The sequence below is a fragment of the Scomber japonicus genome, chromosome 3 (genome assembly GCF_027409825.1).
Source record: "Scomber japonicus isolate fScoJap1 chromosome 3, fScoJap1.pri, whole genome shotgun sequence".
In the NCBI taxonomy this organism is placed as follows: Eukaryota; Metazoa; Chordata; class Actinopteri; order Scombriformes; family Scombridae; genus Scomber; species Scomber japonicus.
The window spans coordinates 21021239-21040064 of NC_070580.1; the positions used below are offsets into that span (position 1 = coordinate 21021239).

An 18826-nucleotide genomic window follows, 5' to 3' on the forward strand; every position below is an offset into this window, starting at 1 on the left:
GGGAGTGCTCCTTTGTTTTGTGGCTGTGGAATACCTCTAATAGGAATGAATTGAAGGAGGGGCAGTGGCATTCTCCAATTTAGAAGTGTTTTTCTCCCAGAGTATTCACCACACATGTTCACCTTGAGCTAATTACCCAATTGCATGCTCAGGTAAATTGTGAAATGTTTCGCTAAGACTCCTTCTCTCTCCCTCTTCTGTTGTCTCTGAGTGTTTTGTTGGTTTGGTGTACCTATCACAAACACTCCTGTCCTAGTTTCCTGTTTGCTCTTCTCTACTTGTATCTCAGAGGCTTTTATCCAAAGTGTTTTGATGCCCCTTTGGTCTGCGTGCCATCTCAGGTCCCACATGGTTCTCGTGAGCAACCCCACGAATCCCTTCAAGGGGGAACAGACAGTTTTGCCCCAGCATTTTCTGGGCTGCTTCTAAATGGTTGTTTCCTCTCTGGTAATTGATATTGATGCTGCGCTTGGGGCTTGAACCACACAACAGGCGCTCTGAGGGACTGGCGTCAGAGATGTCACGGAGGTGCTCATCCTCATCTGTATCAGCGTCAATGTATTTGCTGATGGAGGAGTCGTGGAAGGTGAAAACAGTTGGTGCCAGGGCAGTGCTATCTGGGGACTTCGGCGGGGTCCTGCTGCTGGCAGTGGTGTAGACAGAAACTTCCGGGCTTAACAGAGAGTGGTCTGACAGGACTGAGCTGTCTGAGAGTGGTGATGGTCCTGACTCCCCATCACTGCGGCAGCCTCCTTTAGGGATAAGGGTTTTTGAGGGGTTGCTGGAAAAGAAGAATCTTCTTGCATTTTCTGAGCAAGAGGGCTTGGTGACAGACAAGGGAGTCAGCATAGGCCCACGCTCCCCAATAGTTTGCTGGCCTGCTTTCACATTGGTGTGCTGGGACAAAGCTGTAGCTGGACTATGGGAGAACCTGTTGCTTTCCTGATTACCAAGATCCATTGCTGGACTATGTTGGAAGCGTGTATTCTCCTGGAAGTCTGTAGCACAACTGATGTAGCTGTCAATACTTGACAAGCTTTTCATGTCCCCCACTCCTTCTCTGGTTCCTAGCACTGGTTGCCCGTGATCTTGGATGGCCCCCAGCTCTATCTCATCCCTCTGTTTTCCAACCCTGGAGCCTCTGTCTTTAGCATTAAGGTTGGGTTGTGACTGTGTCTTGGCCATTTGGTTGTACATCTCCTCCAGCTTCTGAACATTTAGCCTTTGGGGACTGGTGTTTTTGTTGGGAGAGCCTAACTCCTGGGCGTTGAAGGAATGGTTTGAGCTTGTTTCTGATGTGGCCCTCTTGGGAGTCCATTTCCAACGGCTTGGAGAGAGGTGGTTGTCATGAGGCCGCTCACTCTTCTCAACCACCACATCCATCAGCTCTGCACTACGAGCAAAAGCCTCTTTCAAGTTCATTGAGACAATGCTACCATTTCTCTTTGCCCTTTCCAGAGCCTCCCTTCGTTTAAGTGCTTTTTCCTGCCTCTTCTGCTCCTTGTAGAATTCAGAGAAGTTATTTACAATAATGGGAATGGGCAGGGCTATCACCAATACTCCAGCTATGCAGCATAAACCCCCTACTATCTTTCCCAGTAGAGTTTTTGGGTAGATATCTCCATAGCCTACTGTGGTCATAGTGATAGTAGCCCACCAGAAAGATGCTGGAATGCTTTTAAACTTTGTATCCTCCTCATCTTTCTCAGCAAAAAACACCAGACTGGAGAAGATCATGATGCCCATGGCCAGGAAAAGAATGAGCAGGCCCAGTTCATTGTAGCTTCTCCTAAGAGTGAAACCAAGAGACTGAAGACCTGTTGAATGACGAGCCAGCTTGAGAATACGCAGGATACGCATAATCCGGAAAATCTGAACCACACGACGGACATTCTGAAACTGCAGCACACTTTTGTTGGATTCTGTCAGAAAGATGGTGACATAGTAGGGCAGGATGGCCAGCAGGTCAATGACGTTCAGAGGACCTTTGAAAAACTTCCATTTGTTGGGGGAGGAGAGGAAGCGGAGCAGGTACTCCATGGTAAACCAGGCAATACACACGGCTTCCACATGGGCCAGTTGTGGGTTGTCTGTGGATTGGCCAAACTCATCTGTATCCTGCAGCTCTGGAAGGGTGTTCAGAGACAAGGCAATGGTGGATAGCACGATGAAGAGGATGGAGATGATGGCCAAGATCTGAAAGACAAATTTTGAAAAGTAATCAGAGAATGACAAATAAGTAATAAAATCACACATGTCTCTGGTCATAAATTTCTTACTCCAATTTGACAATGATACCTCACATGCAAAACATATTAAAGTGTTATGATTACAGTGCGAAAGTGCTGACTGGAAGTGAATTCCAATAACCTTACAGTGTAAACAAACCTCCAGTAAATGCCTGACTAAATGTGTGATTGGCTGAGAACTAATGGATTGAATTGATTTGGACCACTTATTTATTCATGACTCACTTATCAGGCTTATCCACATGAGTGAGTGTGCTTGAGTTGAAAATAGTGTTTAGCAACCAGTAAGCAAAAGCAAGGGCATCACAGAGTACAGTATATCTGACTTCCATTGTGAAAATCTTAATGTACTATATGTCACCAAATGTTAGATTTTATGGAGGATGAAGGTAACCTAACTTGCATAAAAACCTCAAGAATGAGTATGGTCAAGTTGAAGCTAGATGGCAAATGCAGGTTATGGTCTATGGCTATGGTGTATGATCACTAAAAGTGCCCTCAAATAGATTCTAGACCACTTTCCTCAATAGTGGAATTTGCAAGAACTTGGTTAAATAATTAGACAAGCCCACTATTTTCATACAGTGCTGACCCTACTCAATATCCACAAAAATAAGTGAATGCTGGATAAAACAGGGTGAACAGGCTTCAGGGCTCTGTCTGTGATCATTGAACTGGGCTTACAAAGTATTATTTTAAAGCTATTTCATCCACTAATAGGAGAAACATATCACTGTCTGTTTCTTGCATGCTTGCTGTGACAATACCATGACATGAAAATTAATATGCGGTAGACATATAGGAGTAGGATGTCCCCAGAATTCACTGCACTAGACAAAGCCTGATTCACATTGTACAGTACAGAAAACTGGGAATTCATGCTAACAAGCAAGAACGGGGTTCTAGACTACACGTCTTTTAGCACCATATGGCACAGTTCTCCTCTCAACCAGCATTCATGGTATATACAAAACATTTGCTTGTTTGATCTAAATAAGTGACTACTTCTGTATATCACATTGAGAAATGCCAGAGAAAATGCTGTATTGCTATTCAGCCTGTCAGTCAACAAAAACCCTATTTTCTCTTCACCTCATGGTTCTGAGACTTGCAAATCTGTATATTTGTTTTAATTTGCATGTTCTGAGCTGACCTGCAAAGATATCCTACCACAGCTTTCTTTGGAAACATTTGTAATTATACGATTTGAGTCAAATAGCCCTTTAAAATTTTGGCTGCCCTTGTATGCTTTGCATAGATAACAGTTTCATAAGAATCAGCTTTCCTTATACGTGGAAATACAAGTGCACAAATCCAGCCATTTCCTCTTGATCCTAGTGCTGTTTGTTGACGAGTCACAGAGACAGTATAATCCAGTGGTGTGTGTATTGTATGTTCATTATAAACTGACATATGCTCTGATATGCTGGTTTACAATAATTTTAATACTTGTGCTTATTCTGATTACTGACCAGAAAACCTTTTTATTATTGTGTCTCCATAATCCATGCTGAATGTACCTATGGGAGGCTTTGAGACTGAATATGGTGCAGGGATGGTAATGTCACACAGAGGAGCACAGAGGAGCACCTTCAGTGGTCCAAGGACAAGATTACTTCATGTCTGCATTTGTTATATTAACCCCAAATGACTCAAAAAAATCCTGACACGTGACCAAGCAGCATAACTTGGAGGATGAGTAGGTTGTACAGTATCTAGAACACAGAGCCTGCTATGGCAATAGCCCACACAGAGAGGTCAGGATGTTGTACTGTATGATGAAATAAATCATAGACTGGTTCTTTCTCTAAAAATAAGTGCAGCTAAGCCTTAAATCATAATGCAGTTTAGACATGAGGCATACAGTATTCATAAGACACTGATGTTGCATTTACTTTCAATTAAATTAATGATTTCAGTATGTTTCCATTTGAATTATAAAACAGCATATAAAACAGTCGTTGTCTCTTTGCTCTTCTGAGGTTTGATCTAAACTGGTTTTGCTGGTTAAACACACCCCGTCACTTGTGTAAACAAACAGACCAAGGGCCAGCATCGAGCACATGAGGCAGGGTTTCCCTATAAATTGGAGAGAAGAAGAAATTAAGGCACAGCAGCAGAAATAGGGCAATAGCAACTGTTGTTAAGAGGTGATTGACAGTGCAGGCTTTGACAAAGATGTAATAATTTGGAGTACACTCCCAAGAGTAAAAGTGATGGCTAAAGAGGCAACCTTATCTACAACCAATCAGAGCAGGAGGACACTGTTGCCATAGCGTCATGGCAGACATGAATAATGACCCTATCAGTTTACTTTCTTCTCTCTGTGCTCCTCTCCTCCTGCCTCCTGCCCTGGAGAAAATCTATTTGCATCAAACACTTCAAGAGCAGAAAGGTACTGGAACCGGAACATGAGGGTGGAGCCAATAACGGCAGCACAAAACTGAAGGGGTAGAGAGGGCACAGGGCTGATAGGAACGGAAAATTTCATGATTGAACTAAAAAATGTAATGTATTGCTCATGTAAGATTGTGCCAATTTTTGTAAAAACAACCTAATGAGCAATAAAGTTCACTCATTACACAATATACTTGTAATGAGTCAGAAAAAGAATGGATAGACGCTGCTAAAAAATCCCAAACTGTGGGAAATGTTAGGTATGGAAGAGCAGGTCAAAAAAGGGCAGTGGTAATAGGATTGAGATGCTATAAAAAGGTCGCTAATGAAGGCACGATGGTGCTGCTGTGTAACATTACGGTTATGAAGTCAAGTTTCACCATGAAACCATGCACCATCTCCCACTGGCCTATGTCCCTGTTGCCCCTGCCTCTATGCACTGTGCACTCTGTCACACTGCTTGGCTGTCTTTATCTCCTTCTTTCCTAGGTTGGTCAATGTCACAGGGTGTTAATTTCAACAAACTAGTGTACTGTAAATCTGAGATAAACCTTTCAGAGTACATAAAAGAGACCACAAACAAACACATGTCTAGAAAAAGGTTGAATGGAGCTCCAGACATGATTGTAATGGCATCAACAAAATTACTGCCTATTTATAGACTCTCAGTGGAACTAGGTCCACGTAATAAAAAAAAAGATGTTAATAGTGGCCGCACCCCAGATTATGTACTGTCTGGCTGCAAATTCTGTGTGATGAATACTCTATTATTGCAACTAGATTATATGGACACAAAAAATGAAAGTGACTCCCAGCGAATGCTCCTTGGTGGCCTTCTAAAGGGGAAAAAAGGATGAAGGGAGGGAGATATTTATATCTGGAGGAGAGAGAAAGAAAACATGTGTGCAAAGGATAGAGAGAGAAAAGAGCAGATTGGCAGGAAATCCCACTGTGACTCTAAATAAAGCCAGATCTCACTGGTTTGGGTCTCTCATGGCACATTGTCATGTAGCTCAGACACAATAGTCCACGCTAGACCCCCATTCTGTAAGACAAGGTGACACCAACCCTAATTAGGCTGTTTGAAAAGATGTCCCGGACACAATTGGTGTGAAGAACACTCACAAAATCACTGTAACACATGACCAAGTCTGTGTCACATTCTGTGAAATTGAGAGAGATAACATGTTTTTTTCCTATGTTATAGGGAGTAAGCCTTCAGACATGAAAGTCATTGTACATACTCTTGGGTCATATACTAAACATACACCAAACCAATCTCTGCTCACCAGAGACATGTAGGGCCAACACTCAGGGACTGGAGCCGAGAAAAACTCATTCATTTAAAATGATTCCTGGGTATCTTACTGTACTTGCTCTCACTATTTGCTCCACCAGCAACTCTCATTCAGAAAGTATGGCCTGGTTTTATGTTGGCAGTTGTAATTAATTGCCTTTGTGCTACACTGGTTTTGTCAGGGTCAGATCCATTCATCTACCTTCTCAGCAGTCTTTCCAGCAAGGATGGAACCTTGAACTTAGCCTTTTTTATATAAACCTTGAGAAATTTACAATAGTTATAAAGCAGATGTTAACCATTAAACAACGTGATGAGAATGTTAGCATGGACCTAAAGGAAATTGTGGCATCAGCTAGTAAAGAGTAGAAAAAAAAATACGATAAGTAGAATTAATTAAAAAACAAAACATTAAAATCCTGATGGGCAATTTTAAAGCAGAATAAATAGATTCTTTTGGCCACTAACCAGTAAAGTTATGGGCTATAAAACCAAAATAATTAGCTGAAAGATGCTAAAACACTCTGTAGCACATAGTCAATGGCATAGTCTGATAATTCTATGAAACCTAATACACATTTGATTCATTATTATAAAAATATGGATTAGTGCAGCTTTAGTGGGTTTTACACTCAGCTTAGACTGAGATTCTACTTGATTTAGTTGTTTGTTTGGTTCAGCCACTTCTGGTTGGGTGCTGGCCAGGTTAGTGTTCTCACACTGTATTAAGTCTGGTGGCATCCCAAGTGACAGTTCAGGAACTCCCAAACTCCCAGTGCTCCGGCTTGCAACTTTCTCATTAGCAGCAACAGACACACCACTGTGCTTTAGCAGTGGAAGTTCCTCTTCCTGTGAGTCCCAATGCCACTGTCTGTTAACTGTGCCAGACACATACCCTAGAAAACACATCTGACCTACCTAATAATGACAGGTAGTACACTCAAACTTCCACCCAACACTTTAATAGGCATGGACTGAGAAAAGGTTGTGGTAAAGGTGTATCTGTTTTTCCATCCAAGTCCTAGCTGACTTGCTTTCCCATCGTCCCCTGAGCAACATCCGAGGCCACAGGGATACCATGCAGCACTCTCCCGGCCTCGACTGCCAGCCACTGTCACCATGACAACCCCCTTGAAGCTCGACAGGAGGTGGCTACGTGGACCTGCTTGTGAAAAGCCAGTCTGACAGAGTCTCCTTCTCTCCGTCTCTCCCTCCCTCTCTCCCTCCCTTCCTCCTTCCTTCTGATTTGTACCTTATTCAAAGCTCACTCAGCTTTGAACCATTTGTTTTCATTCGCTCTTGTCTCTGTTCCATCTCTAGGTTTTTCTCTCATTTATGTCAGATTACTGCCTTAATTTCAAATGCTGTAATGTCTTTTTAACATGTTTAAGAGGTTATCAGTTCAGTTCAGCTAATATTGCCTGATTATTTTGGTTCAATATTTGAAATTAAAGCAACATGCAGCATGTTTTGAAAATGGAAACAGTATTTTATAAATAAGTCCCCATTAGTCTTTAAAAAGACTAAGACACCATCTTCAGTTGCAAACATTTGCAGTGTTTGCCCCATTTCACATTATGCTGTCACATAATTTGATTGGATTAACAGGCATCACATGAGGCATATAAGGCATTGATTTTTATCTTCATCAGTCAGATGTTATTGCCAGTGATCAATAATATGAGTAATAATGTGAGTGTTAAATAATGTGGAATAATTCACATCCCCTGATTCTGAATGTAGAAGGGCTCTGCCTCTCTGCTGCCTGTGAAAGAGATGGGGTTTCCATGGAGACGGGAGGAGACTGTGTCTTCCACATTTCCCCCAGCATGATAGCTTGACACACACACACACACACACACACACACACACACATACACACATACACACATTCACACACACACACACACACACACACACACACACACACACACACACATACACACATTTGCAGTGGCTCAGCTGTAGTCTCCCCACCCTACATCACTTCTGCTTGTAACTTTAAACAGCAGAGCCCCATTTATCTTTATCTCCTACATCTTGCAGAATTGAATAAATTATATTCTGTAGTTCTTTAGGAAGGTAAAGCCAGTTCAGTTTTCAACACAAATGCACATGTAGATTCAAACTGGTGACCTATGACCATGACCAAGCCTCTCTAACGTTAAGCCTATTGCATGTTTAACCTCCTGTATATGTCTTATTAATGTGCAGTGCTTACTGCAGGCTACTTGTCTTAGATGTAGAACAGAGACATTTATTTAAATAATCTGCACATTTATTGCAAAAGGCAATCTGAAAATCACATTAGTGTAATAGTTTTATGTATTTTTTAGCCCAGTGAATTATGTTAAATTTAATTATATTACATTGTAGGCCCTTTGACTTTGATTAAGCTCATGCTCCACACTTTTGCTCTTTGTTCTTTTGATATCTTCATCTTTTATTCAATTGGATGTGTGTAAGAGTATTCAAATGATTATATATTAATATATTTAATTAGTTTTTATCTTTTTTTTTATTTCCAATTGTAGCCCCTTAAAACTGTATATTTTGAGGTCATCTGAAACAAGACATATTTTGGGGCTTTAGTCAAACTTTTCCCTAACTCATGTAGTGCTAGCATGCACAAAGTGCACCACAACCCCATTCAGTAAACCATTAATGTAGGTAGGAAATCTATGCTTGGACCATCCATCTCCTGAATGAATCCCACCTCATCTCCTCTCCCTCTAAATTATTCATGCATTTCAGATGAAGAAGAGAATCCAGACTCAGCATCTATATTTAAACTCTTGCTGGTCTGTGGTGGCTATATAAATAGAAACAGTACAGGGTCTGGTCTGGCACTCCAAAGGAAGCTGTTTTTAATCAGGGAATTTTAACACAGTTTATGAGAATTGGAAGGAGATGAAAGACAGCGTAGCCAGTGCTGTGTCAAGGCATTTCTGGATTGAGGAAATATCACAGAGCAGTAACAGGGGTAAGGGAATGTTTGGAAAAGGTCAACCTGTTTCTGCTGTCCATTAACAGTTTTTAAAAAGTGTCTTATCTCCACAACAATTTTTCCTCTGCACACAAGAGTCTCTGCCTACATATACAAATACAAAATCTACACAGTATATACTAAGCATAAAGAGGCAAGAGATATTTTTGTGGAATATAGCTTCCATATTGTCTAAGAATGAATTTATAATGCAGTTCAGTTCATGCAGTCTTGCAGTCCATGATAGCTCATTTATTGCAGAAATCAGACACCATCATGGTACACTGTGCAGACTGCAGCATAGAGGGGAAAATGTAAACATGAGAGAAGCATTGATTTGAAACGCAAAGAGAGACACAAACACACAAAGATACACACATTACCCAGCTGCACACACACACACAGTCTCTTTCTCACACACACACACACACATACTCATACCCCCAGTAAATCAACAATGATGCCTGAATAGAAGGCAGCTGCAAGTCTCAGCATCACAGAAATGACAGTTACCATGGTGACAGTGACACTGAACTTTTAAACATTTTAGTGATGGCAGAGAAAATGGAAATAAAGGAGGAATAGAGAGAGTACAAAAACATGAACCAGAGAAACAAAGACAAGGCTTGGATAACCTAGACAGGAAGATGTGACTGTCACGTATTTTATTCACACAGTAACATACAAAGCGAGATTACTTTTAATCCTGAATTCAAAGACATGCTTACTGCAGATATGCTACTTACCACTGAAGTGGTGCAACATTACACTGAACCTATAGTTCACAGTTTGTGAGAGCTCAGATCAGTGGCCATTCAGGCCAGTGCTGTTAATCCCTTTGAAAATTACACTCAGATTAATGTACTGTAAATCCTTGAAGTTTTGGTAATTGGACAGCTACAGTATAAGTATATGATTTCTGTACTTATAACAGTTTAGTTTCTATTGATCCTGAAACTATTCAATAGCCAGACTGTGACATATCCAGCTGAATGTGTGAGAACATATTGAGGCATTCATGGAACAACATACAGTATATTGTGTAATTCAATTACTGCTGCGTGTACAGGAGGCCCTGTGCTGTACTAATGTAAATAAATATGGATGAAGATACTTAATTGTCCATTAAGCCCCACCTCCCTTACACTGATAATGATGGGAGATTTACTGCTCAGAATTATTAGAACTTTTTAAAACAATGCAGATCCTTGATTTCATACAGAGAAAAGAAATATTTCTGAAATAACAACTGTCAACAACTAGCAGATTTGAGCTATCTCACTCCTACTAAATATTTTCAACTGAACCATTTCAAAATAAGAACCCTGTAAAATGGTTAAAAATGTTTGGCTGGGGTTGCTGGAGTGTTAACTTCCCCAAATACAAGAAAGATCCAGACAGAGGTGCTAATGTTACACTAAACACTAATGTAGCAGCATCCAAATCTAGCTGACACACAGTGGTGACATACTACGAAGTGGATACTGCTGTGAACAGGGTTGTAACCACACCAAATAATGCAGTATAAAATGCTTGCTTTGGAAAAATACTCCCATAGGAAATAAGATAGTTCACTTGATATGCTTAAATAAGTGCAGTTTAATCCATTGCTTATACTTTTGCTTTTGTATTAAGAGATGAAAATGTGGTATTAAGTATTGGTAGTAAGAAAAAAATGGTTTGTGGGATGAAGTGTGAATTTGAGACTGTGTGTCTGCACTTGGGCTTCCATGAAGAAATCTCAAAATAGTCCCAGGGCCAGGTGAAAGTGCTCATCAAGGGGAAAGGCTTCTCGCACTAGTAGTCAAGAGCCCTCTCACTACTCTCACAATCAGCCATTGGCTTGATGAATGTTTCTCCTTCACCTTCGTGGATTCTATTTTTGCTTCTGGCCATCCTCAAAGTCATTCACTCATCTTTCCACACAGCTTGCACAGTGGAGTAAAATCCACCAATGAGGAAAGCAACAATGACAAGCACAGCAGCATGTGGACCTTTGAGCTCTGATTTATAGATCCTGCATGTTGTTCTATGCACACATATATTGTAGATGTTCAGAAGCTAATATGTTGTGCAGGTGGTTGCATATCAAAGTAATGGTGACATGTTCTTTCTGAAGGGCCATTTCCTGCAGAAAGGGTGCTTCAAGGTGAGCCGTGTGTGTAACAAATGGTAAAGAAAGAAAATGATATATATAAAATATGGGTTATGTGTCATACATCACTGCATAGCACAGATATAAATGTCATAATATAGACTGGAGCTTTTATGCACAAACTGGTTGGCAGTAAAAACACATCACAATATATTGTAGAAATCTTTTTTTAATGGAGCAAAGCCTGTGAGCTAATTCAGGCAGACAACACCAGTTGTGCACCTACACTCAGCTGCATGACACACTCTACGTGATGCAGAATACAGTATATCCAACGCACCCTCTGCAGAGTAGTCTGACAATGTCTTGTCCACTATATTACTCTGCTGCAATGCTCATTTGCAAACTCTCGTACAGCATTTCCCCATCTCCACCTGTAGGGTCCGATGCTAAGAGGAGGACACTGACTGTTTATTGTCCTGCACAAGACCCATGCATGCTGCTATTGTTATTATCATTAATTATACTTCTAATATTATCATTATCATTGTTGTTACTGTACCTCTCTGTGTTTCACTCTCTCAGTCTCTCTCTTCTCTCCTTATCTCTCCTTCCCTCTTTCTCTTAACCCAACCGTTCAAGGCAGATGGCAGACCACAGAGAGCCTGGTTCTGCTTGAGGTTTCTTCCTGTTAAATGCAAGTTTTTTCTTGCCACTGTCACCAAGTGCATGCTCATGGGGGAATGCTGGGTCTCTTTAAATGAAATCAAACAGTCTAGACCTGCCCTAGGTGAAAAGTGCCTGAAGATAACTTCTGTTGTGATTTGACACTGACAAACCTCTGCTGTGCTGACCTTGGTCTAAACTTATAGGGAGTGGTGTGATCAGAACCTTGATACCAAATATCAAGAGTACCCACAATAAAAAAAAAAAAAATTCATTTCACATGGGTTAACTGACTGAAATGTTTATTTTCTACTTCACTAGACAGTGTGCAGTGGAGAAAAAGGGAAATGACATCTCACAACAGTCTCATGTCAGACCTCTAACTCTCAGGCTGGGCAACCTCACATTCTCTACAATGACCCTGAGTACAGGTGTCCCCCAAAGGCTGTGTTTAGAGCCCTGTGCTGTCCGTGTCTGTCCGTGAATCTACACCATCATTAAATTTGCAGACAACACCACAGTGGTAGGCTAGATATCTAACAATGAGACCGCTTATAGGGAGGAACTTCAATATCTAGTGACAGGGTTTTCCAACAACAACCTTGCCCTCAATGTTAAAAAAAACAAGGAACTGATAGTAGATTTCAAAAAGACCAACAAAGGCAGACATGACCCCATCTTCATCAACAAGTTTCAAGTTCCTTGGTGTTCACATCGCACTGTATTATAACATCTGCATACTGCATAACAGTATGGTATGGCAACTGCACCATTGCTGACCATAAGGCTCTGCAGCCGCTGAATGTACCATTGGCACCCAGTTACCCATCATCAAGGACACCTAGGGTTGGATGCACTTACACAGTTATTATTAAATGTCTTTTAATTTAAAAAAAAAAAAAAAAAAAATCTTGTCTTTTTAATTTGCACTTTTTGTACTGTACTGCTCTGATGACGCTGCTTATTTCATTGTACATTGCTCTGCTCTGTGTAATGACAATAAACAGTATTGGACTGAATTGAATGTCGGACCCAGATCCAACATGTTGTGCAGGTTCACCAACTGAGCCAAGGTGATACAAATGTTTGTATGAGTTTATCATTCACTGAATGCGATTTTCTCAGTGTGTATTGCAGTGACTCAGTTTTACAGACATGCCAGATATTATTATTGATGATAAGTCTGTTTGTAATGATAACACAAAGTAAAACTGATCAAATCTGGGTTTGTCTTAGATTAAAAAATGTGTACATAAAACTTACACTTTTCTTTTTTGTTTTTGATTTAACTCCTACTACACTTTAAGTCCCCCTCCACTGAAAAAAGTTATTTTCTTTGTTCCTCTTGTTGGATGTTTGACCTTCACTGAACAGAATGATGCATGTACAGAATTTGAGACTAGAAGGCTGTTTTCAAATTCATCTCCAGAAAGTGGAACATTTCTCTGTGCTGACTTTAAACCTCACTAAGGCATGATCACAACACATCTAGTTTGGTAGACAGTTTTGGTCCAGTATGCAATTTACACAAGCATGATATGGAAACCTGAAGCCTCAGTGCACACACACTGAGTTCTGACTCTTCAGTGAAGTACAAGATGTGTAAATCTCCAGTACTTTTGAAAAATAAATTAAATATTTATAGATTCAGGTTTTTTCAATGAAAGAAAATTAGTATATATAATTTAAAGAAACAACCTATATTGGGATATTGTATTTTTGAGGGAAAACTATATCTGACACAAGTTAGTATTAAAAGAAGTGTACTTTTCTATGTCTTAAAACATGCATCTTCAATGCTGTGTTCATAATAATGACAGTGCTGTTTTAAAGTCACCCTCCATTTTCTCTTGTTCCTACAGTTGGATGTTTGAGCTTCACAATGCTGAATGTATATATGCAGAGTTTGACACTAGAAGGTTATTTTCACATTCATTTGCTGAATGATTAAATTGTCTGTGCTTACTGACTTTTTTTTCTAAGGCTGGGCCTATGAGCATGATTTGTGACAACATATCCAGTGTGGAAGCTAATCTCAGTTCAATATGCAATTTACACAAGACTTCAATGCACAAGCACTAGACTTTACAGTCAAGAAGGAGATCTCTTGTGTCCAGCAGTTAAACTTTTAAAATAATATGTGCTTATTTATATATTATGAAGAAGGAAGAGATGTAATTTGAAGAATTTTAAGTTGGCAATTACACTTTGTGGAAAAACCAAATAAGACACACAGTATTTTATATGTTTTAATAAATGTCTGGAGGGGATCTTTAGCAAATGTATAGCCTCTTCATTCATTAAAATGTAACCACCGTTTTGGGTGAGAGCTCAGGCAAAAACAAACTAAAGCAAACCAGCAAGCACACATTCCAGGTAGAATAGCTTGTTTCTGCCCTGCAGCATTCTGCTAATTTAATGTTTACCTCACCATCTCTGAGTCACAGGATACATTTATTGCTGCCATGCTAACTTCCCAGAATTGTGAAATCAACAAAAATGTCAGCACTTTTAATTATTATTACACACTCCAAGTTTCCTGTTGATCGTGAGAAAAGGGAAACACTTGTTATATGAGACAGGATTTTACTGGCCAGTACAAAATAGACCTGCTATTCTGTGCACAATCACACATGATTTAGTTCAGTTCAGAAACATCGAACTGAGGTAACTGAAAAACACATTTTTGAGTGGATGGTTACCGTAGCTCATTTCAGTTCAATAAATGTCCTTACATAGCATCATATTAGCCTTCTGGACACTTGAGTATATCATTACAAAGTTGACAATCTTTTTCATATCTATGTTATAATAACGATCTAGAAAAACTTTACCCGTATGTATGAAATATGGATAAAAACCTAGGCAATGCTAAAATGAAATTAGCTCATGAGTAATATGATTTTATGCAGGTTGGCATACATTGGAAAAACAAACAGACAGTTGAAAACACGTATTTCTATCGGAGCACCATCAGAAACCAGGTTGCCTCAAGCCCTGTAGCATTACATTTTGCAGAAGCAAATTATTATTATTAATTATATCGGTATCAAGGCTGTTAAACATCCACGCAGAGGGGATGATATAAACTCCATGCTTCTCAAACGTGAACTGTTTTGGATCCACACATTGGGAACACTGGCCCACTGGCCTAAATGAGGACTTTGACATCAGACATTTTTTGTAGATATTGATGTATTTCCTTGTGTTGCTGTCTGTTGGAATTTAGAGTGTACTTTTTGAGGTCAATTTCATGACATTTATATCATTGTCCTTGCTTCTTTCAATGTTAATTGTCATGACATTTATACCAATACTATCTATCTCCTTTCGGTTTTTCTGGTTTATTGAGTATTATCTGAGTGATATGGACCCTATATTTGATATGCTTAAGAATTACCTCTGATAGTATTTTTATGTAATATGATGGCCTTTACAGCTTGAGTCATGTTTTTTAAGGAACATAAAATTCTACTTAGATTTTTATGTATATATGTGTATATATCTATATTTCTATGCATGTTTGCTATAACTGTCTCTAGAAAGGTTTTTCTTTTCTTTTTTCTATTGATGAATTATTCGTCAAATTGAGACAAATGTATCACAGGTATGTTAGGTCACATTACTGGACCAGTAGATGGCGTGTCTGAGCCTCCTCACTTTGTTAGCATCTGAAGAAGAGACAGTATGGCTCAAAACGTCATGCTTTATTAAATTATACCTGCATGGGAGTTCCTATGGTGTGCAGACTTTTCTTTTTACTCTTCTTGTAGTTGTTTTTTTGGTCCAGCACCCATTCCTAACTGGGTAGTGGATGTGCGTGTTGTTTATTAATTATGATTTTGATGCCATTATAAGAATATACTTTTTTTTCATAAATATAGCAATATTTCTGTGTATGACGAATCCAAACAGGATAACAGTAATACATTTGGCTTGTGATGATCACAGTCATGATTCTATGACGCATTTTGATTCCCATTTCCATAAAAAAAAAACAGAAATCCAAGAAATTATTAATTTGAGCAATGCTATAACGTCATACACCGACAACCTAGAATGTGAAGTGTTCTTCCTTGTTACTCCTCCGAGTGAATATTTAACTCTTCATCTCCTAGGTTCTATTTTTCTCTTAGTCATAAACCTGCTTCCACATTTTCTGTTTCTCTAGCTCAGCCTACATGTCTCACAGTAATTTTCTCTTTCATGTTTACAGTCGCAAAATCACCAGCTCTCTTGATCTACAGTATATCTGTTTTTTCTCTCTTACAGTCTTTGCTCCTCAGGCTTCCCTCCTCCTGGGGACAGTGATGTCTTTGGCTCAATGTTCACATTACTGCTCAAAATTGAATGAACAACAGAGCTGTCTAGCTTTGCAGCAGCACGATTCATGACCACCTCTCATCCACTACACAACCTCAAAGCTATTTCTATGGAAAGAGGATGTATTGATATTTATTATTTTCAGTGCTGCAGAACTATGAAATTTGCATTAGCTTTGTGATTGTTGCTCCGATGGCCACTGTCATGGAATTTACAAGACTGCCTTTAGTTATAGTTATTTCACTCACTATACAGGCAGAAAGATATTCAGCAATAGTAAATAGAGCACAACGAACAAACTGCTGTTACAAAATGTATTCTGCAGAAGTGAAACGTACCACGGCTGGGCCCCACTGCAAGCCTGCAAAGCTGAGATGACACAACAAATTTTGAGCAATCCACTACAAAATGCATGACACGACTTATGAAATTCTCACAAACACGACTCAACCACTACAGTGTCAGACAACTGCACGTTAACAGTGAATGAACATTAAAACATGCGGTGAATGAGCATAAAAAATGTCACAACAGCAACTTAATACTCCCAATTTTGTTTCCAATCCCCCCTGTCCAACATTAACCAATAATATTACAGTAATAAAATAGGGAAAATATATAACTGGAAAAATAATCTTGATCATCATAATTGTCTTTGGTCTTTCTATCTTTAGTCATAATGACATGCGCTCTCATCACATCAAATTATAATACCATCACCAGGGTGGTTATGTAATCACTTCTGTTCACCCGTTTGCTTGTTTGTTTGTTTGTTTGTTTATTTGTGTGTTTATTTATGTGTGACAGAATCAGCAGGGGGGTATTCCAGAAAGCGGGTTATACGGAAAACTCAGAGTATGTAAACCCTGAGATGAGGAAACTTCGTGTTATCCGTTCCAGAAAGAGAGGTAACTGAAACTCTGAGTCAGTCACCATGGTAACTGACTCTGTGAACATAACCTGCTCGCTGGCAGGTTTTCTTTAAGGAAACTCTGAGTTTCTACCTGTCTCCTCCTACCTGAAGCAAGCTACCAGACATGGACGGTCCGTTTCTTCGCAGTCTCATAGATATCGAGGCAGAATTAATTCTCAATGTCTTATGTCAGGAGATGCGGTATCACTGTTCATTACACTCAACCATTTCTTAACATTCTCCGGCCATATCTGCCTTCTTGTTGATCTTACTTTTAGGAAGTATTTTATTGTACACATCGTCACATTTTAGTCTTAAAATCAATGACTCCAATATGTATAATAAGTAAAATAGTGTAAAATGTTAATCTACTAAGCATAGGTGAGATATTAGATGAGAGGACATACGTGTTAAACAGCTTTCTGTTGGGGGTTTAAATTACTGCATGTTGAAATAGCCACTGAATTCATATTTAATTTGTTTAATAGCCTACGTCATCTATGAATAAAATCAGTGAGGTACAATCATAGCCCAGCAAAATGTGCCTTACTTTTCTGAACTTTGTTTTTTTATTTCATTTTTAGTTGCTTCCAAATACGTTACACCACTTTTTCACCTATATGCTACAATTTTAAGTGAGGTATGTTAGTCAGTGGAGTGGTGCATTAAAACTTAAGCACTGACTCAGCAGCAGCTACTTCTCTCTCCTTAGCGTCTGCAGCTGTGTTACTTTTTGTGAAATATATGATCATATTCGCCACAGGCCTGCAGGGGGAGCTCCAGTTATAGTGAGGTGACGTAACTCGAGCTTGTTTTCTCAGCAGTTGCCATGGTGAATCAAGGTATCGGGGCTCCATTGATGATGGCTTTTTATAGCGGCCGGGCACACGCCAAACTCAAGGTGAACATACTCAGAGTTGATTGAACTAATTCAGATCAGCTGTTCTGGAATCAGATACTCAGAGTTTCCCATCTCAGAGTAAGTCAACTCAGAGTTCAGGGTTAGACTCAGAGTTTGTTGAACCTCCTACCTGGAATACCCCCCAGGATAGTTTCTATGAATATTCAGTCTCTTAAGAAGAAACATCGATTCTGGAGATCCCAGATGGCCTTACCACTAAAGCCACTATCAGCTATCCCTTTCCTACAGTGTCACCATCAGACACAACATTCAGCTTTCTGTATCTCTTGAACTGATGCACATCCATACTCCCAGCAGGAAGGAAACCATTGATACTGAGAACACCATCACTTTTCTCACATTGACACCATCATGCCAAACTTCTGCTACTCCAAAAAAACTCCTATTGTTTAATCTAAACACCAAACTGTTGACTGTGACAGTAACAGCTAAGTGGGGGGGATTATCAGGCCTTAGTGGCCATCTGCAATCTAATAAGGATTTTTTCTTTTTTTAAAAACTATTTAATTTGTCCAGAGATTCTTACAGCAAACTGTCAGACCAAAACCAACAAGTTAATAAACAAAGACAATAGCTGATCAGTGCACACCTGCTACCATTATCATTGTATGAAAATGGAAACTGTACTGTATTAGGAGCCTTAAAGCTGCACTAATCAATAATTTACATCAAAAATGCAACAAATGACTACCTAAAATGTGAGGAATCACTCATAGTGACCCAGAAAAATCATCTCATAACTCTCCATTTCTCTGCTCCATTTTTTCCATTGTCTTTTTTTGGCTTTATGGCCCACAACACTACAGTTTTGGTTCACATTTCACTGCTAGCTTTAGCATTGTTTTCTACTGTATAGCAGACAGTTACTTTTGGTGAAAAGAGTCTGACAAATGCAGTGTACATTTCCTGCTCAGCACTAAACTGCCAACCAGACAACTAGCAGCAACTAGCAGGTGAACACAGCTAAGCGAAAGTGTC

The 18826-nt window shown here is 39.5% G+C and overlaps 1 protein-coding gene across 1 annotated transcript in view; it reads right to left on the reverse strand.

Annotated features, from left to right (window-relative positions):
• Window positions 1-285: 285 nt before the first annotated feature.
• The window catches only part of kcnb1 (potassium voltage-gated channel, Shab-related subfamily, member 1), a 32077-nt gene continuing 13536 nt past the window's right edge, over window positions 286-18826 (reverse strand). The window contains exon 3 of the mRNA XM_053315534.1: window positions 286-2196. Coding sequence (XP_053171509.1) covers window positions 286-2196 — 1911 coding nt within the window. The remainder of the gene's footprint in view (window positions 2197-18826) is intronic.